Here is a 23463-nt window from a genome sequence, read left to right on the forward strand (position 1 = left end):
AGACATAATTTACCTCAGATTCATGTTGGAATGCGCACAACAACTTACTTTTGTTTAATTGAGCATTTACTATTAATAAAGCTTTCTCATGTAGAAATATGTTTTGTTTTTATATATGCTTACTTGGCAGAGTCAAGCATATAACAGAAATCATTGCCGTGAACAAGCTTTCAGAGCATCCAGTATGCCTACGGTATGTCGGGTTTAGCATATGACACAGATCATAACCTTATTCAAGAAAACTAAATGGTAGAAATTCTGTTACATAACTCATAGCATGTAATCTGGCTTCCAAACATATCTATGCAGTTGTCTTAACCTCCCTGGCGTTCTATTAAAGATCGCCAGGGGGCAGCGCAGCGCTTTTTTTTTTTTTTTTAAATTTCAATCATGTAGCTAGCCTAGCGCTAGCTACATGATGCCCCCCTCCCTTCCGCATCCCTCCCACCCCTCCGATCGCCGCCGGCGCTGTAAGCCATAAGGAAATCCCGTTCTTGTACGGGATTTCCTTTAGGGCTTCTCCCGTCGCAATGGCCACGCACGTCGTGACGTCATCGTCATCGGCGACGTCGTGATGTCACAGGGAGACCCGATCCAACCCTCAGCGCTGCCTGGCACTGATTGGCCAGGCAGCGCACGGGGTCTCGCCTGGGGGGGCACTGCATCGCGGCGGATCGGCAGCGGCGATCTGGTGAGACACGTAGCAAGCAAAGTGCTTGCTGCGTGTTTTAAAAAAAATAATTATTCAAATCGGCCCAGCGGGGCCTGAGCGGCGACCTCCGGCGGTAATGGACGTAATAATGCGTCCATGCTGCTAAGGAGGTTAATAAGCATTCAAAAGAAATATGCATTAAAAAAAATACTTAAACATGAAACTATTAACAATACAATTCTATATTGGGATGTAGTCTCCTAATACCTTATGCTGATAAATAAAACCTGCTAATACGTTTCTTGGCTATGGCATGTCCGCTTCATTCCAAGGCTTTCACAACAGTAATGGTGAGTCTCTCCATCGACTCCAGGAGATTGTCATCTTAGCATTGCATACCAAAAATGTATTATGTGCCTTCCATTACTTTTGTGAAGTCCTCAGACTTCCATCCTATTCTAGGCATTAGGCTAATTTCACACCAGGACGTTGCGTTAGAGGGGGCGTTAAGGTCGCATAACGTCCCCCTAACGGAACGCCTGGTGGTGCTGGATCTGGACGTCAGAGTGAGCCGCGTTGTGCAGCTCACTCTGGCGTCAGTGATGCCGTGATGCGCACTCTTGTGCGCATGCGGCATCACGTGGTCCCGCCGGCCAATCGCCGCACAGAGCGGCCGCTCCAGGAAGTAAACACTGCACGTCACAACGTGCAGTGCATATTAATTAGCCATGTGCCTGGCCGCTCTCCGCTCCTCCCCAACGTTACTGAGCATGTGCAAACAGTCTAACGCGGCTCTGCCGCGTCTAATGTACTGCATGCAGTACGTTGCCTTGTGACGCAGCGTTACAATGTAGCGCAACGTGGGCACTGTGAACAGCCCCATTGATTTTTCATTACTGTGCGGTGGGCTGCGTTACAGGCTGCTCTAACGTGCGCCTGTAACGTCCCACTGTGAAACCAGCCTTATGTAACACATTTTCCATTTTCTGATTGAAGTCTTATTCGTGGACTAGTTCTTCCCCACTGGGCTTCACATCTTTTTGATGTTTTGTTTTTATTTTGTTGTGCATGTGTTAGGTTTGGTGCTTTTGACTTGAAGCAGAAAATGCTCACCACATGGCTCATTCTCTGGTTGCAGTTTCCAAGCTTTATTTGTGACTGAAGAGGCTTCATAACCAATGTTATGGGTCTGTACTGCATCTTTGTTTCTGTGCTGGAACATTGCTATGGTTGTGTTTAGGGGTGCACCTGGGCCCACGGAGAGTTGGTGTGTAGGTTGTTACACTACTGAAGAAAGAGACTGCTGATGAACATCCTAATTACCATGTTAAATAGCATCATCACCCTCAGTGGTGATGTGATGGTAACTAATGCATCCAGTCTCTAAAAAACATTCAACCAATACAGGAAATAAGAGAGGACCTTGATGTGTGAGCTTACAGTCTAAAAGATAGCAGTAAGTTCAGCTTTGGTTACAGAGTACACGAGATGTCACCACTTCTACAGGGGCAGTCCTCTGCTTTGAACTATAAATGCCATTTTGATAATTAGTGAAACATCTTGAATGCTGAATAAGCTCAGGTGAGTTTGATTAGGAACTGGTGAAAGGATCGGTAAAATAACCCTTTGCATAGTGTTATTTGTGATAAGGAAGTTTTACACATTTTGTCATTGCTAAACCCACGTGTTGAGCGCATGCATGTAAACTAGCACATTTGTGTGCATTCAAGTGTCCAGTCATATTCTGACCGCTTATGCCTGTATGTTAGGGTTTATTACAGACATTCCACACTGCCGGTGTATGCAGCATCATTCTGATTGCATAACTGCTATTTCACTGATCTTTTAGCAGTCTACCTGCGATGACAGTTGATAACTCCACATTTTTGCCAGCTGACCGTTAAAAAAAAAAAAATTCCCAATCAAGTTCGCTGAATCACTCAAGTTCTCTTCTCCACACTTCTCCACACTTAGTGAACTCCAGGGCTATACTGTGCTCCCATCTCCAGCAATCATGCCACCTAGTCAACATTTTTCTGTTCGTTTTTCTGACACAAGCATGGGATTAGAAGGAAAACCTGTTACGTGAAACCCTTTCCTTTCTCAGTCTGTTATAAATCGGACAGAATGACCTGTATATGATTGAAGTCATTTGTTGCCTGTAATGACTACCTTAATCATCTTTTCTCCACAGGACCGTGAAAAGATTCAGCCCCGAGGGTTTGTGTACTCCAGTTCAGGATTTGCACCTCATCTGACCAAATCTGTGTCGCTAACCACTATCAGCAATCCTCTAGTGGAAAGTGAGTAATTCAGACAGGGTGACGTGAAATGTGACTTGTGCCCAAATTCTGTATAATTTCAGGAAGGATTTTTCGTACATTAAAGTTGTAGTAAATTCTCACCAAAGAAAAACCTTGTCATCCTTTTCTAGACTTTACTAGACAGACCCATGCATGCCAATTAATACTGTGCGCTACGCCTTCTAACTTAACTAACTTAACTCATCCAAGGTATTTAATAAGTAAAGTTGGTAATTGTTCTCCTCATATAGTAGACATCTGTTCATCCCAAGCATGTTAATGTTTTTCCTCTAATGCTTCACATTTGTTCATGAACTCTTCCTTTTCAACAACGTTACCAACCTGGTTAATTCTCAATCATATTGAGTGTATAAGGTGGTAGTGTGCATCACTGGTGTCGGAGTGCCTTGTAGTGCTTTCAAATGTGTTTGTGTGCCCCAGACACAGGTTTATGTGCATTTTTATGTCCGTAACATGCACTGTCTACAAAAGAACGGAACTTATTTTGTATAGGTTTTTATACAGGCTGCATCACTCCAGCCTCATGGCCTTAAAGTATGCATTTTTTTTAATTTAAATATTACCTCTTCTAATTGAGCATGCTTTTCAAACCCTGCAGTTAAGTCTTCACTTCCACCTTAAATGCAGGGCTGTGGAGTCGGTCCAAAAATCCACCGACTCCGACTCCTCAGTTTAGGATTCCACCGACTCCGACTCCACGACTCCGACTCCTCTAATTTGCATATTACAATTTTGTTGATTAAAAGTATGTAACATGAAATTCGTCTCTTAACTGCCAACGCTTAGGAATTTTACAAGACAACTGAAGTGAGAAGGATATGTAGACTACTATATTTATTCCCTTTAGACTAAAACTAGTCCTTGGTAAGAGTACTTGTAAAAGGTACAAACCGGAACAAAGAACATCTATCAGGCCCTAGGCAATGTAAGTGTGGAAACATGTAAGAATGATGTGCAGGTACTCTGCAGGGGAATGAGGGGATTCTTCCTCTATTACACATTCTTCATGCACAATCTGAACATGGTTTATGGGTGACAGACAACACCTCTGTGTTCAATGTGCACAGCATTCTCAGTGGATTCCCTGCAGCTCTGTGGGGAGTGCATATGTAGAGTATAGTACTACTGTGTAACAAAGTAAACCTGAGACAGATGAAATTAAAGTTTTATACATACCTGGGGCTTCCTCCAGCCGCCTTCAGGATAATCAGTCCCTCGTTGTCCTCCTCCACCACCTGGATCTTCTGCTATGAGTCCAGGTACTTGAGCCAGTCAGGCGTAATGCGCATGCACACACTCCGTCGCCAGGAGCATACTACACCTGTGCAGCACTATTGCGCAGGTGCAGAATGTTCCTGGCTGTGGGAGCGGCATGCGGCCGGACAGCGCTGACTGGCTGAATTACCAGGACTCATAGCAGAAGATCCGGGTGGTGGAGGACAGCGAGGGACTGATTAGCCTGAAGGGGGCTGGAGGAAGCCCCAGGTATGTATAAAAACAACTTTACTTTTCATCCGTCTCAGTTACCCTTTAATTTGTAGTCACCAAACCAAATTTTAATAACATATCAAATTATTTGATTTTATCAGCAAAGGGAGTGCATACATTTGCATAAATCTGCATCAAGGCAGAATTATTTCCATCTCGTTGACCATCTCTATTAGTGACACAGCTACACACCAGGCTTTATTCTTACAGCATAGATGTTATTTAGTATATATAAGAGATTCCTGTGTACACATTATATATACAGTCACAATCAGATATGTATATCTGACCTTAAAAATACGGGGACTGCTTTATTGAAGCAGCACAAGTAACTAATTTTGATTGGTTTATTTCATTTTTGTGGACTAAGCACAGCTATTACTGTATATATACTGTATATATACATTATTTTTAATGACTATTATCTGAGAAATAGAACATTTTATCATATTTTCTATTTTAATTACAGTTACAAATTCATTAGGAGTCGGAGTCGGAGCATTTTTCCCGACTCCAGGCACCCAAAATTGCCCGACTCCACGACTCCGACTCCACGACTCCGACTCCACAGCCCTGCTTAAATGTCTCACAGCTGGGAAACCGTATGGTTATTGCTAGGAGCGGAAATGGAAATAGGAGCAGTGCTAAGAGGTAGATGCGCTCAATGCGCTGAATAGCAGTGTGGTACATGTGAGGAGCAGAGGCCTAGTAATCAGACAGCACATCTTTGTGCGCAAAACTGTGTAGTCCACTCCTATCCACACATTTGTTGACTAAATGCACTTCTAGAATAATACATCTGGCTTTTCTGGTGACTTTTTGGACATTAGGGGCAGTAGGATGGCTAAATGCCTAACAAGTCCCACGCTTGATTCCTGGCAGCACACACACTGCTTGGTTTTGGTGGTGTTTTTTTCCAACGTTCCAAAAACATATTGGTAATTTAAAGGCCAGTGACGGTAATTGTTCAGTGTACTCTATAAAGTGCTATGGAAAATGTCAGTGCTATATAAATGCAGAATGTTAATAATTTCCATCATTTTTGTGTGAGAAGTTCTTTGTCTTTAGGTGAAACAGAATCCGCATAGGGCTGTTGGCAGCTTTGCAATGCTCTTATTAAGCGTGCCTAGTAAAATATTCCATAAACCTATATTCTATACTTGGAGCAATTTGTAACAGATGCTTTCACACCTATCCTCTGCTGTGTGTAGCTGTTTTTTCACACAAGACTAGAGGGCAATTCAACTACTTGGCTCAGTCACTTACATGAACTCAAAGTTCCTTAAAGGAAAAACAAAACATTCACTGTGGCCCAATGCCTAGTATAATTACTTATAGCGTAATGGATGTGTGTGATTGGAAAGGCAGAATAGTTGACTTCTTTTTTTTTTTTTCTTCTTCCTTGTTTCACTTTATACTTTTAAAGTGTTTTTTGTTTGAAAGTTATGTCTTAAAAAAAATCCCATAAACAGTGTTTCTCCTTAGTTGCCGTGCTTATGATCCCAAATTAAGTTTGATGGGTTACTAGAGACAGACTATTTGCTCCAGACACATAGAAATCTGTAGGGGATAATACAATTAGTGGATTCCATTGGTAAAAAAAAAAACCTGTTTATTGTATTCACAAGATTTCAGTTACCTCAGCTGATGATGCCATTTAAACTTTTGCAATTGCGGTCAGATAAACAGTTTTTCAAAGGAGATTTTTTTTGGGGGGTCAGGAAACTGATTACCGATAAAGCTTGAAGGATGCATTTATGTAATGCGTCACACTACTTTGTTTTTTTGTTCTTTAAGTGATATAACTTGACATGTAGGCTACATTCACAGTGGTGTGTTGCGGTGCCTTGTAAAGAGCACTTTGTATTGCAGCTTACTGCACTGCATCATCAATGTGACGTGTTGCGGTAGGATTGCAGTATAACGGATTGTAATATGATACTGAACTGCATGCAGTTCATGACCAATGTGCGTGTTAACAGTAAAAGTAAAGCATACTTTTCATTGACTGTGCTTCACCGTACCCGACGCAAAGTGCGGATAACGTATGGCGCCACCTTAACAAATCTGTTGTTTTGCATTCCTGCTGCAATAGAGAACCCAAAGACCACTGAACATACTGTAGTCTCTCAGCTATGTCTTAGGTTCTGTGCTAGCAATGGCTTGATGGTGCTTAGGGGTTATAGCAAACTCAGATATTTTTGGGAGGTGTCTCATAGAGTTATCATTTATAAACAACCAACATCTTCCATTTTTGTGTACATAGTGCAAAATAGACAATAGTGGGGAGCATAGATACATTTGTAGTTCAACACGCGTACAATCCAGCAACACAAGTACAAATACATGCAATAGATAATGTAGTATGGAAGCATCACCAATACTGGTACCTGTCCATTGTATAAAGTACAACAGGCACCTGAAACACTGGGGGGGAGGTCACTACCCTTGTGAGCTTACAATCTAGAGGGTAGTGTGGTGGAGAGGAAAAGGGTAAGCAGCATTGTAATCTATAATAGAACTCTGACACAGAACATGTTAAGGCAAAGCCATGTATATTCGATACATGATCCGCTGAAGGTGGCACCTTGTTTCCTAATGCTGTGGCTAAAATATACATGAATGTTGTCTTTTCATTTGACATACATGTCTTAATATACATTCTATACCCCTGCTTATGCCGTCTTATTTGTCTTTCTTTCTTGTATTGCATTTGCATGCTCTAATGTCTGTCGTTAACCCACTTCTCAGTCCAGACCAGGATACGACCAAAGAGGCGAATCTCCTTCTCCTTCAACATTTCTCCGCTTATCCCTAAGCCTAACCATGTGTTTACTGTTGGCTCCTCGTCCAGTGATGACGAGTCAGATAGTAAGTAAATACTGTCGCTACAGAGCACTGTCTCCCCCAATCACAGGATTCTCTCCCCGCCATTCATAGCTTTTCCTGCTTTGCCTGCTTCTTCCTGATCACTACCTTTGTTGGTGTCATTTTCTAATGTAAAGTGGTAATTGTACTGATTGTGTAGTAATCTCTGTAGTTTTTCTAATTGCATCCCTGGTGTTGTAGCAGTGTTCCTGTTACCTTATAGAATCACTGGGAATGGTCTTCAGACACACTAAATCCCTACAATCTAACCTGTTATGGTGTGGAAAGCAGAAAGTCGCGGTGTGGAATGCAGAAAGTCTATGCACTTTGTAGTTTGGTGACCATTTCTTAATTATAACCCCTTTGTAGTATTTTAAAGAGAGGTGTCCTTAAAGTTGAACCAGAGACGAAGCACCCTCATGTATTTTACCATATAGATCAGTGGGAACATTAGAGAAAACACCTACCATGCTTTCTCTTTCCATCTGCACTGCACAGCCTGCTTCTAATCAGCCCTGATAAAATCCCCGACTGAGCGTTCAGTCTGGCTTTGCTATAATGACTCAGCTATAATGATTCCTGAGCAGAGCCAGCAGGGGGCAGGCTTGGACTTGAAAAGACATGAAAGAACACAGACTGAGCTATAAATATTCCTGAGCAAAGCCAGACTGAATGCTCAGTCTGGGATTTTATCAGGGCTGATTAGAAGCAAGCTGTGCAGTGCAGAATGAAACAGAAAGCAGGGTAGGTGTTTTCTCTAATGTTCCCACTGATATATATAGTAAAATACATGAGGGTGCTTCGTCTCTGGTTTACTTTAAAGCGGAACTGAAGATTAGTTTAACACTGTTTCACTTACCTGGGGCTTCCCCAAGCCCCCTGCAGCTGGTCCTCTATGATCCTACCTTCTCCCGCCGCAGCACAGTCTTATTACCGCCGACTTGTAAGTCGACGGCAACGGCGCCTGCACATCCCTGGCTACGCGTATCCTTCGTGTTACGGTCCTGCCTGACCACGCGTATCCTCCTTTGCTTTACCGTCCTCTCAGGACAGTAACGCAAAGAAGGATACCCGTGGCCAGGGCGGCGCAGTTGCCATAGACGAAGTCTGCAGCGGTGGGAGAATGGAGGATCATAGAGGACTGTCACGGGACAGAACGGCTGCAGGGGGCTTGGGGAAGCCCCAGGTAAGTGAAACTGTTTGTTTTTAACTAATCTTCAGTTCTGCTTTAAAGCTTTAGTTTGTAGAGTTACCAATTTTTACTGTTTTTTGTTTTGTTTTTCCCCTTCAGGTTCACAGTCCTTAACAAGAAATTCTCTGGCACAAAGGTAAGCATCCTAGCAAGCTGTTCACTAACCAGTACAAGTTATGAATTGTGAAAATAAGCCTGTATAGATAACTGTAAAAAGGCTATATAGATAAAATCTGGAGACACTGCGTACAAATGTACAGACAGCTGATGACCCATTGTTGCAATGTAAACATTGTTAGTAATAAGGTGGTTCCTTAGAATAGAAGCAAAGTATGTACCGATATACACGTGTGTTGCACTATAGAACATAGACTCATTTTGAAACTGTCAAGTACGGTAGCACTTTGTGTCCTATTTTTTGTTTTTTATAAAATGTGATTAACACTTTTATAATTGCGTATTTATAAAAGGCCACTGGCAATCAGTGCTTCATTGCCAGTACAATAATTCCCCAAAAACGATAATCTATACCACCATTAATTTGCATGGAGTAACAGATCACTAGCTGTGACAGTCACTTCTTGCCAGAAAAAAGTAGTGATCAGCGCTCATTAATTGCAGCTATGTATTGTTAATTTTTTACTTGAACATTGCTGTTCTCCAGTGTAGCCTATGGCACCACCTCTATGGAAAAAGCAAACGCTGCCTGCTGATCTGTAGAGTGACACGGATTGCCACTTTATAGATACGATGATTGGCACTACTATTGATTAAAGGTAAAGAGAAATTCATGTAAGCTTACCACCACTTTTATAAATCTAGGAATTTGAAAGTGCTGTTATTTTTAACAGTTTATAATATTTTTCTAGCTCACAGCCTTTTTAACGCCTTTAACATAAAGTGGTCTAACACCCAGCATTTCAACTTTGCTTTAAAAGATTGCTTACAGCTTAGAAACGATTATGCCAGATTTTTTTTTTTTTGCAGAAATTCACTGAATGGATTAAACATGACATTTTAGTGCTGCATTTAGCTAGAAATCCTCCTCTGTGCTTAGGTTTAGTTACAAATGTATCTATTTACAAAGTAATAAACAAACACTGCTCTGAGAGAACAAAGAGGGCTTCCCCGGCAGGCTTTTCAGAGGTCTAATTGCATTCCAAACAAAGATACATTTGTAACTAAAGATAAGAATGGATGCAGATTCCAAGTTAAATCCAACACTAAAATGTCATTTTTAACCCATTCAGTGAATTTCTGCTTTAAAAAAAATCTGGCATAATAATTTCTAAGCTGTAAGCAATCTTTTAAAGCAAAGTTGTAATGCTGGGTGTTAAACCGCTTTAAAGGGAGCCTGAAGTGAGAGGTATATGGAGGCTGTCATGTTTATTTCCTTTTTAACAAGACCAGTTGCCTTGCAGTCCTGCTGATCTTTCAGGTCAGTAGTGTCTGAATCACACACCCGAAACATTCAGCTAATCTAGTCAGACTTTAGTCAGAGCACCTGATCTGCATGCTTGTTCATGGCTTGTAGCATAGCTAAAAGTATTATAGGCATAGGATCAGCATGACAGCCAGGCAATTTGCTTTAAGAGGAAATAAATATGCCAGCCTCCATAGCCCTCAATTCAGGTTCCCTTTAAGGTAGCTATACAGTGCACAATAATGGATTAGATACAAGAATCCCTATAAGCATTACATTTACTAGAAATCGGTTAAAACTATGGAATTTTCAGTCGATATTTGCACACACGCAATTAGCTTTTTCTGAAAGAGACCAACAATGGCCGTGTCTCGTTAGTGAAGCTTAATTTGTTGTTTTAATGATCATCTCTGTGTAATACAATATATTGATATAGTTTGTACTGTGATGAGGAACATTTGTAACTTTTTCCCACCTACTGAAGTTGTTTGTAGTAATAATTTGTTGTCTTACTATAATAGTATGTCTATATCTAGTAGATGTCATTCTTGGACTATTTCCTAAGTAGTTTCAGTAAACATTTCCAGACTAATTAATGGTTCCATAGGGAGTTGCAGGTCAGTAGTTATTAATAATTTATCCAAACAGCAAACTGCATCTAATAATAAAGGATAAGTTAGTTTCTTCTAGCGTGGTACAGTTTAAGGCAAACATAATATGCATGTGTACAGGGGCTGTGTCTACCAAGAGACTAAACAACGTGTCGCATGGTGCCCTCTAGGGACACACTAGATAATTACTTTCCCCTTTCTGTCACCCCTTTGGAGCTGACTAGGCTCATGTTGCAGAATGTTTATGGGCATGCTAGGGGTTTTCCCTGTGAATGTCTTGTAGCATTATGAATTACTACAGCAGCCATATTTCCAAAAAAGCACTGTCCTAGAATATCAGATTCCCATTTATAATTCCAATATTAAGTGTCACGTATTAACCTTTCTGTTTGTCAGTTTTTGACCTGTGAAAGTGTGTATTCTCTCCAGTGATTGTGAATCCTTTTTTCTCATGTAATTTGTACAAAGGTGCGTGTCACAGCTGATAACATGGCCTAACAGACACATGGCTATAGTCCCCAAATGATCCAGAGAACAGGCGGAGGACTTACTTTTCTGCTGTATACATCTAAGAGGTTGTGAAAACTAGTAACAGTAGTCTGCCATTCTCTTTTCAGCATACCTGAGGAGAGCTGTGATCTCTCACCTTTAAGTCCTCAAAAAGAACTAGATCTCAAGGGTGGAACCAAAGTAAGCCGCACATTTAGCTACCTCAAGAATAAAATGTCTGGTGGTAAGAAAACCAAGGTGAGTAAAGTGCAATATACAACTTGTACTATAGAACATTGTCGACTATTTAGCGGTGAACAATAATTTGCTCTGTTACAACCTCTGTTATGTGGAACTGAGTATTTTACCTCACCTGTATTTTTCTATGACTGTACAGGGCTTTTACTTACCCTGCTGTGTGTAAAGGATCCCTACTTGTAAAAGGACACCTGTAGGTTTTTTACCCACGTTGGTTATTAGTGTAACAAGTGTTTACAAAGAACACCATTGGTGTTCTGACCTGTGATGCCAGCCTGTAGAACCACAGTACATCCACTTTCAGAAGCAGCACTGTGTAGCCCACCCGCCCTACATTTCTCAGTGTAGTCTGTGGGGACTTTTTTTTTTTTTTTTTTTTTTACGAAATAAATTATATGTTTCAAGAAAAAGGCAACCTAGCCAGCAACAGAATGTACAAAATAAAGATGCAGCTGATGTCCTCTGATCCAATGTGTGCCAACAGTCTTATGACTGTGTGTGTTTCTCTCTCATCTTTTCTCTCTCTCTCTCTCAGTTAAATTCAGTGTTAGCTGTGTTAGGGCACACATGGTGTAGCCTTGTTATTGCATCAGGAGTACAGCACTACATTGCCGACCACACCTTCACAAACATTGTGCTAGAAGAACATGGAAGGATGTTGTGTATGGACATGTTTTCATGTTTGTTTGATCTTGCTACAGATGGAGATTATGCAAGACAAGCCAGTTCTCCTTTGTGTATAAAAACACAAGAAGCTCTCCTCTGCAGCAGTATGTAAAAACAAATCGACAATCTACATACTGTGTACAGTTTTCCATAAGGCTAGCAAATAGCTTGGTTAATGCATGCATATATCTCTAATGCAGGGTTGTCAACATCAAATACAAAGTGGGCCGAAATTCAACACCCGACCAACCTCAATGTCTACTGGTCACCCTTCTCCCTTATAAATTTCTCTGGTGTCTAATGCTCTCCTCCAACCCTTATACAGTTCCCTGGTGTCTACTGGCCTTCCTCCATCCCCTATACAGTTCCGTGGTGTATAGTGGTCCTCCCTCCCTCCCCATACAGTTCCCTGGTGTCTAGTGGTCCTCCTCCCTCCCCTATACAGTTCCCTAGTGTTTAGTGCTTTCCCCTACCTCCCCCATATGGCTTCTCTCCAATATAGCTTTCCTTGTGGTCTAGAGGGGGCCAAACATAATGCAAACTGGGGAAACCACTTGAGGGCCAAATGTAATGGCTTAAGGGCCATAAATGTGCCCATGGGCCAGAGTTTGACATGTATGCTCTAATGCTTTGAAAACCCTTCTCCAGTTGGTTGGCTGGCATCAGTACAGCGTGAGAGCTGGGATTCTGCAGCCACCACAAAGGTACTTAAATTATTGTACACATAATGACATATTGGCCCTTATTCAATTGACTTTTTCTCCTAGGAGATAATTTTTCATCTTCTGTTTAAAATAACTTTTTTTTTCTTCGAGCTCAGCTCTGTATCTATGCTACCAGACTCAGCAAATAGGCTTCATCGCAAACCTCTTTGTCTGGTAAATCAGTTTGCATCATGGTTGAACTTATACTGGTTGAACTCGATGGACGTATGTCTTTTTTCAACCAAAATAACTATGTAACTATGGTTCGACACTGTTTATATACTTTCTTTTATTTTATCCGAATATAGTAAATGCATATTAAAGTTACAAAATATATACAATACAAACCAAACACAGATATTCTTATACAACCCAACCCATTTGTTCAGACCTATACATACACCCCCCCCCCCCCCCCATACATCCTACTACACATACAAACCCATCTATACCTTCATTCACCCATAAATATGTTTAAAATAACTTTGAGGCACTCTGCAATTGGAAAAGTACCAAACATTGAAAAAGTACTTTTAAAAATATTTGATATTTGGAGTATTTTCTTGCTTGTTGACTTAAAAGGCATGTTATTGATAAGGCATGACCTAGGAGAAAAACTAAAGAGAAAAAGTGAAATGAATAAGGATCTTTGTGTACAAGGAGCAAGTCATAGCACATAAAGTCTATTTTTTATTAGACTACATTTTCTTCTACTCAATACCTCAGTATAGGCCTGGCAAGACAAAGTAACTTCTGACACTTAGGATGGGCTGCTGGAGGAGAAATTTGTTATGCATCAGAGCTACACTGAAAACTTCAAGTTACAACATGAACAGGTAGAATGAGAATGTCCTCTCAGGTGAATGTCCAGTGAGGCTAAGGACCAGCAGGTTGAGAGGAGTCCTCAGTGAGCCAGCTCAACTGAGCTTGTTAACACTTACGTTGCACAGAATGGTACTACCACACAGTTTATCAGTGGAAAGCCCTGTTCACAGCAACTGCTGCTGTAAGGCCTTCTGAGGGGGAACTCTGTTTTGTGTCTAATCTCGGAATCACTATAGGTGTATGCCTGTGCGATTAACCATTCAATTGCAACATGTGTTTAGGGATGTGCAGCCTTTCCCCCCACCTTTTCTTAACCTTGTAACTATGTAACTGTCAGGTTAGCTGCTCCCAGCCCCTCCTCCTGAGTTTCCTGTTTGCATAATAAGTAGTAGCAGATTTGCATATGATTTGCATCTGAATTGAATGCAAAGTGTGCATAAAATCTATTTAGGTGCTGCACACTGAGCTGGTGGTCATTTCAGATGCAGCCTTAGTGGTATGCGCTGGCGTTCTCCTCGCTGTTCACTATAGCCAGCCTATGAGAACTTAAAGCACAATGTTTGTTATGATGACACCTAATGTTACCATGGACTGCTGTTAAAAATTATTTAATTTTTAAGGATATTCGACCTTTATTTAAACAGCTAGCATGGGGAAAACTGCCTCAAGGCTTGTTTTTTCCTGTAGTCTTGATAATCTGAGCTTCAGGAAGTTTGACAGATGAGCTTTGGAAGGCTTAGCTTTTGTTTATGAGCATGTTTTGCCATGTCAGATGTGATGTGCTTGGTTTAGCTTTCAGAACTCATAGACCTGTAATTAGAAGAGAAATATATACTCACACCCAAACTTCATTTAACTCTGCCTTCATCACTGTTCTAGCTGTAAAATAAGATTTTCTCAAATTTGCCTGTGTATGTTCTCTGACATGCATAAAGTACACCAGAAATATTTGGAGGCATGAAGAGGGGGCAGATGCTGAGCAGCTCCCGAAAATGCTGTTGATCCAATTCTTGGAGTCTTTAAAGTGGACCTGAACTCAGAACGTCCTTTCTTCCCTAAAAGATAAGGCACAGTAACATCCTGTGTTTAGAAACTGGCTGCTCTGCTGAGGACTGCCGAGATTCCTGAGCTGATACAGCTAAGAGATCAAATAACAGTTGTGATTAGTCACAAATGAGGGGAAATTAGACAGACTAAGCTTTCTAAATACATACAGGGTGCATTTCTCTGTTTTCCTTCCGTGCAAGAGTTCAGGTTCACTTTAACTTGCCCTTAAGTACGCTGATCAGAAAACAAAGGAAAGCTGGAAGCTGTGTCCTGTATACTTGCTATGAAAAGAAGCAGCACCTCCAAATATTAAGCAGGCTGAGAGAGCCCCACAATTAAACAATATGCCCCTGAATTGTAAGCACAGTGATCTCCAATTTAGCAGAAGCCCCCTTGTCTCCCCTTCCCCAAGCATTACATTTTACTGGTCTCAGAGAAAAATGCAATACTGATCACTAGGCCCTCACTGCAGAAGGCCAGATCTTCCCGTATGTCTCGCTGGAATAAATGAAGACGTGTGATGCGGCCGGCACATATCAATCCACTGGGCCACATTCTCCCTGTGTCCTTTGTCAGCCTAATTGGAGACCTGGTGATATGGCACTTATTAATACAGCGGATGTATGACTATTCCTGAGGATCTGCATACGATGGTGCAGCAGCAGCTTGCGGGAGCACATGCAATTATGTTTTACCAGAGATTCAGGGAGCCAGTAAACCTGCTATAGATGAGAGGTTCTGATAGATGTGTGTTTACAAACCACTCTCTCCTCTCTCACACACACGATTGATTCAGCCAGGGAAATGTTTGTGGCTTTCAAAGTGTTAGCCAGGAAGCCCTTCTAGCACCTGTGACTAGACTCTCCACTGAAGTAACTTATGTTAGGGGGTCAATGGATCAATATTTTGTCAGCGAGCCTTATTTGTCCATTTCAGACTATTTCCAGTTTATCTTTATTAAAATGTAATTGTTTAGTCAGCTGTAGGATAATCCAGGGACTGAAATGGACTGCTTTTCACTCTATTTTTTGCTATTTCTGCGATATCTCTGTTCTCCACTAGGCTGTTGTGTAAGTGCTGTGTCTGATCCTGTGCAGCTGCTGCTGCTGCTATTTCTCTGCTCTCCACTATGCTGCTGTGTTAGATCCTGTGCTGCTGCTATTTCACTGCTCTCTACTAGGCTACTGTGTTAGTGCTGTGTCTTATCCTGTGCAGCTGCTGCTGCTGCTATTTCTCTGCTCTTCACTATGCTGCTGTGGCTGATCCTGTGCTGCTGCTATTTCACTGCTCTCTACTAGGCTACTGTGTTAGTGCTGTGTCTTATCCTGTGCAGCTGCTGCTGCTGCTACTATTTCTCTGCTCTCTACTAGGCTACTGTGTTAGTGCTGTGTCTTATCCTGTGCAGCTGCTGCTGCTGCTACTATTTCTCTGCTCTCTACTAGGCTACTGTGTTAGTGCTGTGTCTTATCCTGTGCAGCTGCTGCTGCTGCTACTATTTCTCTGCTCTCTACTAGGCTACTGTGTTAGTGCTGTGTCTTATCCTGTGCAGCTGCTGCTGCTGCTATTTCTCTGCTCTTCACTAGGCTGCCGTGTCAGTGCTTTGATCCTGTGCTGCTGCTATTTCTCTGCTCTCCAAAAGGCTACTGTGTCAGATCCTGTGCTGCTGCTATTTCTCTACTCCCCACTAGGCTGCTTTCTCAGTGCTGTGTCTGATCCTGTGCTGCTGCTGCTGCTGCTATTTCTCTGCTCTCCACTACACTGCTGTGTCAGTGTTTGTGCTGTATCTGATCCTGTGCCTGCTGCTGCTATTTCTCTGCTCTCCACTGTACTGCTATGCCGATGCAGTGTCTGTGATCTAATGTCTACGATATATTATGCTACTGATATTAAAGGCTTGATATTTCCGCTCTCATAACTCCTACACTATCTAAATTTTGATGGTAGGGAGGGGACCACACAAACTACCTCTTTGCCAAATTGCAGCCCCCCTCTGGTTCCTGAGATGGGTTATATCGACACTATTGTGAACCATTGGGGCTGTAATTTGGCACAGATGGTCCCCTCCCATCCTAAACATTTGGCGTGTGTAAGAGCTGTGATTGCCGAGATATGCAGCCTTTAATGTCTGTGTATGCAATTCAGGAATGAGCTGCATGTGATTCCATAACCTGCAAGGCTGTGCTTCAGTAGACCTACACTGTGGGAGGGGTTTCACCTTTTCAGCTGGATTTCCATTGGCTGCAAGACTTTTTCCCCAGTTTTCCCTGACAAACCTACCATCAGCTCAACACTGGTGCTGCATTTATTTCCATCTTACAGTTCCTCTTTCAGTGTCACAACAAACGGAATACTGTGGCCATGAAAATGAAATGCTGCAGAAAGTGCTTTTACAAATCTCAAGCACACCAGAATTGAGTCTGGATGGTATGTTGTGACAGTCAGCTGCTTTATGAAAACCCCTGTAGCTGAAATGTTTCAGTGCAGAAGGTTAAGGTCTATGTTTTTTAAGTAAACTAATGATTTCTTAGCATAATAGTGTGTCCGTGGAATTTTTATTACGGTACATATTTCTTAATTGTTACTTGCCGTAACTCATTTTTGTGGGCATCATCCTTTTTTTAAAGGTCCATAATTCTAGTTAACCACATGTTAGCTCTGTCCTCCCATCACTCTTTAAAAGCTTTTATTGTGTAAAACCCCCAACAATATGAGCATGGCTGTGGTTTGATGAAATGCAGAAGTAAAGCCTGTCAGGACTTCCTTCCTTGCCCCGTTGTCTTGCCTAAAGCCTCTGTGAAGAGAAGGTGTTTTCAGCTATCTGTCATGTCAGCACAGTTTCAGTACCTCTATCTGTAAATGTTTTGGAGTTCTGAAGGTCAGAATGCCTTGGGGAAAATTTATTGATGTGCCGCAAATCAGGATAATATTTGTAGGATCTAAACATGAGGTAAGAACCAAAGTAATAGCTAGTGTTGAGCAATTACTTTTGTATGTTGTTTTTCTTTCTTCAGTATGTGGCAGTCACAGTGCTGTAGTGCGAACTTTTGCCAGATATTGCAGACATCTTTGCTTATGGTTATGACCAGTTTTTTATTATATATATATGTTACGGCCAGAACCCGAAGTGTGGCCACTTCTAGTTCTGGCCGGCCACTTCGGGTTCTGGCCGGCCAATATGCGAAGTGGCCGCAGCGCTGCGGCCAATGTGAGAAATGGAATGTTTACAGCCGTCTCGCCCGGCCAAATTGATGACAAACTTGCTTAATTTTAATGAAATGTAGCCGGCGGCAATGTCATAGAATAGATGAAGCCGCCGGCTTTCGCGCACTGCCTCTCCCCGATCCCCCCCTCCCTCCTCTCGCCGCCGCCTCCCATTACAATACGTAGCAGCCGGGCGGGGACATGCAGCCGGAGAGTCGTTCGTCGCAGCAGGGGCAGCAGAGCGGGGGAGGCTGCAGACATCGCTTCTGCCAGCACCCCGCTCTGCAGGAACGGCAGGATTCCCCTGCCGCGACGAACGACTCTCCGGCTGCATGTCCCCGCCCGGCTGCTATGTATTGTAATGGGAGGCGGGGAGAGGAGGGAGGGTGGATCGGGGAGAGGCAGTGCGCGAAAGCCGGCGGCTTCATCTATGACATTGCCGCCGGCTACATTTCATTACAATTAAGCATCATCAATTTGGCCGCGGCGAGACGGCGTCAACAAAACATTTCTCACATTGGCCGCAGCGCTGCGGCCACTTCGCGCATTGGCCGGCCAGAACCCGAAGTGGCCGGCCAGAACTAGAAGTGGCCACACTTCGGGTTCTGGCCGTAACATATGTATATATATATATATATATATATATATATATGTATATATGTATATATGTGTATATATATATATATATATGTGTATATATATATATATATATATATATATATATATATATATATATATATATATATATATATATATATATATATATGTATATGTGTATATATGTATATATGAAAATACAGTTTTGTTGATTGAAAAAAAAAAATATTTGGCTTTCCATTACAAGGAATATGATGAGCACTATTTCATACTCTGTCCCTTGATTTTTGAGCAGAAACTAAAATATCTTACCCTAAAACTTGAGGCCTAGTAGTAGAGGTATGGATTAGTTTGCTTATTTTTGCTAGCAATTACTTCATCTGAGTTTCCACGTCTCCTGCTCTGTGCAGCTGATTACTTTTGTAGCAATTATATTGTTGGGCAGAATAAACTTTAGACAAGGCATAACATTTTGCTTGATAACATTTTTTGTTGAGATAAAGCTGGCTGCGAACTGAAATTGCAAAATGGCTTTTCAATCCTCCCCCCCCCCCCCCCCCCCAAAAAAAAAACCCTCAGCACTAATGAATAGAACTGCCTAAATGTCAGTATTCCATGCTTCTTTGCCATGCCCTTTTGTTTGGGGGAGGGGGGTGGTATGGATATGCATACATTCAATTAAGGCACTGGGATATTTGGGCACAGTGTAAAGTCGAAAAGTTCTGGCAGCGTTAATTACTATTCCCCCTCCATGGACTTTGGGGTGAGACATCATTTGGCTACCAGCTCAGTCTTTTGACTGCCCCCAAATTACTGACTGAGCGCCTTAGTTCCTGTACTATTGACAGGCTTACAGAGAACAAAAGTGAGATAAATGCCTTAACTTAAATGTTGATTAACAAAAGGGCAGGTGGTAGAATGCCTGTTTGTTTTTTATTGATGCTCAGGTGTCTGCTGAGAAGAATTTCACCTCCTATCTCTAACAGGGTCAGTGAGAATTGGTAATGATGGGATACGGACAGACACCATGTAAAAGGTGTTCCTTCCTTTCTTCATACTACACAAAACTAAGAAGTTAAAATGAAGCCGAGATGTGAGACCAATGGAGGCTGCCATATTTGTTTCCTTTTAAACAGTACCAGATTCCTGGCAGTCCTGCTGATCTTTCTGGTCAGTAGGATCTAAATCGCACACCTGAAATAAGCATGCAGCTAATCTTGTCAAGATTTGTCATAGACCTCTGATCTGCTTGCTTGTTCAGAGTCTGTGGCTTAGAGTGTACCTAAGATGATATTAATAAAAACAATTATAGGTACCTGGGGTTTCCTTCAATCCAATTCAGGCTAATCGGTCCCTCGACGTCTTCCCAGGCATCCTGGATGCTCGCTAGGCAGCCTGGTAATTCCACCACTTGGTGCCAGTCGGTGAAGTCCGGCTGTACGCCCCCCCCCTTCCCCCCTGGTAATACTGCGCACGTGCAGAACTCACCCGGGGGGAAGGAGGGGGGTCTACAGCCGGGTCGCGCATGTGCAGTATGCCCCGATTCGCTGGGTCAATGTGGGGAACATAGCAGAAGATCCAGGTGGTGGAGGAGGCTGGTTAAGGGCTGGTTTGCCTGAAGTGGGCTGTGTGTGTGTAATTTTATTTTTACCGGTCTCAGGTGTAGAGTATTACAGGCAGAGGCATGACAGCCAGGCAGTGTGCATTATTTAAAAGGAAATGAACATGTCCGCTTCCATATCATTTTCTCCTTGGGCTCCCTGTAAGGCTTGGCTAGGGTTCCACAGTAAATCCCTGGTGTGCATAGATGAGGACTAGGCTCTTTGCTATACTTGTTGTTTCCTGATTTTCTTGCCACTACAATGCCTTTATTTTAAAAGCATAACTGTATTCCACATTCTTCTCATAGCAGAGCTGTGATGTCAGGTTTTATAGCTAAGCCACTGTTATTAAATGGTATGATTTTTCCTCTCCAGTATTAATATAAACGCCTGACATTGCAACACATCTGAGAAACTAATCCTTTGTTTTTCCCAGGAAAAAGAGAAAGAAAGGGATAAGACAAAAGAAAAAGACAAGGAGCCCAAGGACAAAGACAAGAAGACCATCAATGGACATGTTTTCAGCCCCACACCAACAGTTGGCCCCATTACCTGCAACCACTGCACAAAAAACTTCAATAAGGATGCTTATCTTTGTGCTAGTAAGTAGCCATGGGATTAGGTTCTTTTTATCACAACACAGTTGTGTGGCACTTTTATATGACTCAGTAAGTGGTCTGGCTTATTTTGAAGGAAGTGATTGCTTAATGCGTTTGTTTGCATTTCCTCTGCATATAACATTTCACACAGCCTTTTCCGGTTTGTGTACATCTTCTCTGTTGGCTGAGACTTAAGGTCCGTACACACGCCGGACTGGAGGCAACGACGGGTCCGTCGTCCCCTCCCGCTGGGTGGGCGTTCCAGCGACAGTCCGGCGTGTGTACAGTCTGTCTGCAGACTGATACGGCTGTTTCTGAGACAGCTGTATCAGTCCACCGACAGACTGTACACACGCCGGACTGTCGCTGGAACGCCCACCCAGCGGGAGGTGACGACGGACCCGTTGTTGCTTTCAGTCCGGCATGTGTACAGTCCTTTATGTTGGCTGTACACTTGCTAGCAAGTTTTGATGAATTTATTTGTAAATTACATCTCATGGGGATAGTGTTATGCAAACTATGCAGTAATGGAGCATTCTATGTCTGTGCTTATTGGTTTGTTTTTACGTTATGTGATTTTACTTGTCCTTACATAGTGATTTTTTTCATGTAATATGCAGGAGAGTTTAGTGTGAGATTCCTGTTTATTCTCTGAAGCATGGCTAGCTATATAGCTTAACTTTGTTTCTGTGAAGTCTCATTCCTGATTTATTCCCAACTAAAGCTAGCCTTACACTAGTCAGTTACTGATGGACCAGGTAAAAATAAAAATCCATCTTCTAGATATATCTGTTCTACCACTGTGCACTACTAATCGATCCAGCAAAGAACTAGCATTTCCTGTGTGATAAATGAATATTTCTATCATAAGATCAGTCAATGCCACAGGTTTAATTTAATGTCAATATTAAATCAATATTCAGTACCGAATCGAATGTCTAATCTATTGAAATAATCATTTAAAGGAATACTATCGATACCCAAGTGTTCTAAAATGACAGTGTGCAAATAATGTCTAAGTAGCTGTGTAAACATTTTCCTACTTTTCATGTTAAATATCAGAGGCAAAAGCTGTAATTTGAGGGTAGGATTTCGCTATATTGGGACAAATCAATTGCAGAAGGGGTGTCTGCTTCAATGCACAGCCAGAGTTGCATATCAGACTACAGAAAGCAAATATCAAACATATCAAACTCTGAAAGCAAAAACAGTATGAAAAAGCTGTGACAATTAGTTACATTTCCTCTGCTCTCTTCAGACATGTCAGTCAGAAACACAGGACAAAGAAGCTGCAGCTGTTCTCTCTGTCACACACAGTTACACATAGAGTTAACTGATCAAGTGTGAGTGGAATTTCCCCTCTCCTATGGCTCAGTCAGCCGTCAGTTTTGGCGTCAGTAAAGTTTGAATGTATTTTGATAACAGTAAACAGAGGTTGCTACTAAAATGTCTACACCAGTACTTAGCAGCACTTCCCAAACAATTCCTGTGTCAATTGAAAAAAATATGTTAATCTATAGTATTCCTTTAATGTTCCTTTGCCTGTAAACTGACATTATGTTCAAAGGCAGGAAGTGGGAATATATAAGGAACAGGACTTCACAGAGATGTAGTATGTAGTAATCATGCTTCACCTTTGATTTAGAAAAGACATCAGAATTCAGATACACATTATTTATCTGTTCCATAGGACAAGAATAATGTGTTACACCATGTTCCCTAACAGCTGCATTTGTTTTTTGGTTGCCTTCTCTCGTTAAGGACATTTGTTCACATGACTTAAAGAAGCATTAGGTCTTTCAGCCCAGCTGAAGGAGGCAGCGGCAAGCGTTTTTGAATAATACAGCTGCTGTTACTTGTGGTTTTTGCTGCTTGTACTGCTAGGAGATGGCACACACATTGTTTATCTGAGAATGTTGTAGCTTGCCGCTCTAGAAATCTTTGCTTTAATTATTATTATTCCTTTAGTATTTATCGAACACTTGACATTTTCAGCAGTGCTTTACGCAGTATATATGATCTCAAAGGGGCTCAAAGTCTAAAGCCTACCACAGCTATGTTAATTGTAGTTTAGAGCCAATTCATTTATCTATGTTTTTGGAATGTGGGAAGAAACTGGAGTGCCTGGAAGAAACCCACACAGACACGGGGAGAACATAAAAAAATGCCTGTCTGGAATTCTGACCAGCAACCCAATGCTGCAGTGTGAAAGTGCTGCATGGCGAGAGTACTGTCCACTACGCCAGCACTGCAAGGCGAGAGTACTGTCCACTACGCCAGCACTGCAAGGCGAGAGTACTGTCCACTACGCCAGCACTGCAAGGCGAGAGTACTGTCCACTACGCCAGCACTGCAAGGCGAGAGTACTGTCCACTACGCCAGCACTGCAAGGCGAGAGTACTGTCCACTACGCCAGCACTGCAAGGCAAGAGTGCTATCCACTACACCTGTGCTGCAAGGCGAGAGTACTATCCAATATGACAGCACTGGAAGGTGAGAGTACTATCCACTATGCCAGCACTGCAAGATGATAGTACTATCCACTACACTTGTGCTGCAAGGCGAGAGTACTATCCACTATGCCAGCGCTGCAAGGCGAGAGTACTATCCACTATGCCTTCACTGCAAGGCGAGAGTACTGTCCACTACGCCAGCACTGCAAGGCGAGAGTACTATACACTATGCTAGCACTGCAAGACGAGAGTACTATCCACTACACCAACACTGCAAGGCGAGAGTACTATCCACTATGCCATCACTGCAAGGTGAGAGTACTATCCACTATACCAGCACTGCAAGGTGAGGGTACTATCCACTACACCAGCACTGCAAGGTGAGGGTACTATCCACTACACCAGCACTGCAAGGCGAGAGTACTATCCACTACACCAGCACTGCAAGATGATAGTACTATCCAC

At 42.2% G+C, this 23463-nt stretch overlaps 1 protein-coding gene across 8 annotated transcripts in view; it reads left to right on the forward strand.

Moving 5' to 3' along the window:
• AKAP13 (A-kinase anchoring protein 13) overlaps positions 1-23463 on the forward strand; it is a 384453-nt gene that overhangs the window by 289322 nt on the left and 71668 nt on the right. For 7 of the 8 annotated variants that reach the window (XR_011030254.1, XR_011030251.1, XR_011030255.1 and 4 more), the window contains 5 exons: positions 2847-2955; positions 7216-7335; positions 8624-8660; positions 11176-11305; positions 20383-20548. Coding sequence is in view for 1 of the 8 variants with exons in the window: in XM_068275158.1 (XP_068131259.1) it covers positions 2847-2955; positions 7216-7335; positions 8624-8660; positions 11176-11305; positions 20383-20548 (562 nt within the window). In the remaining 7 variants the exon portion in view is untranslated. The remainder of the gene's footprint in view (positions 1-2846; positions 2956-7215; positions 7336-8623; positions 8661-11175; positions 11306-20382; positions 20549-23463) is intronic. The other variant, XR_011030257.1, reaches the window with a different exon arrangement.

This window comes from Hyperolius riggenbachi, chromosome 3 (genome assembly GCF_040937935.1).
Source record: "Hyperolius riggenbachi isolate aHypRig1 chromosome 3, aHypRig1.pri, whole genome shotgun sequence".
Lineage (NCBI taxonomy): Eukaryota > Metazoa > Chordata > Amphibia > Anura > Hyperoliidae > Hyperolius > Hyperolius riggenbachi.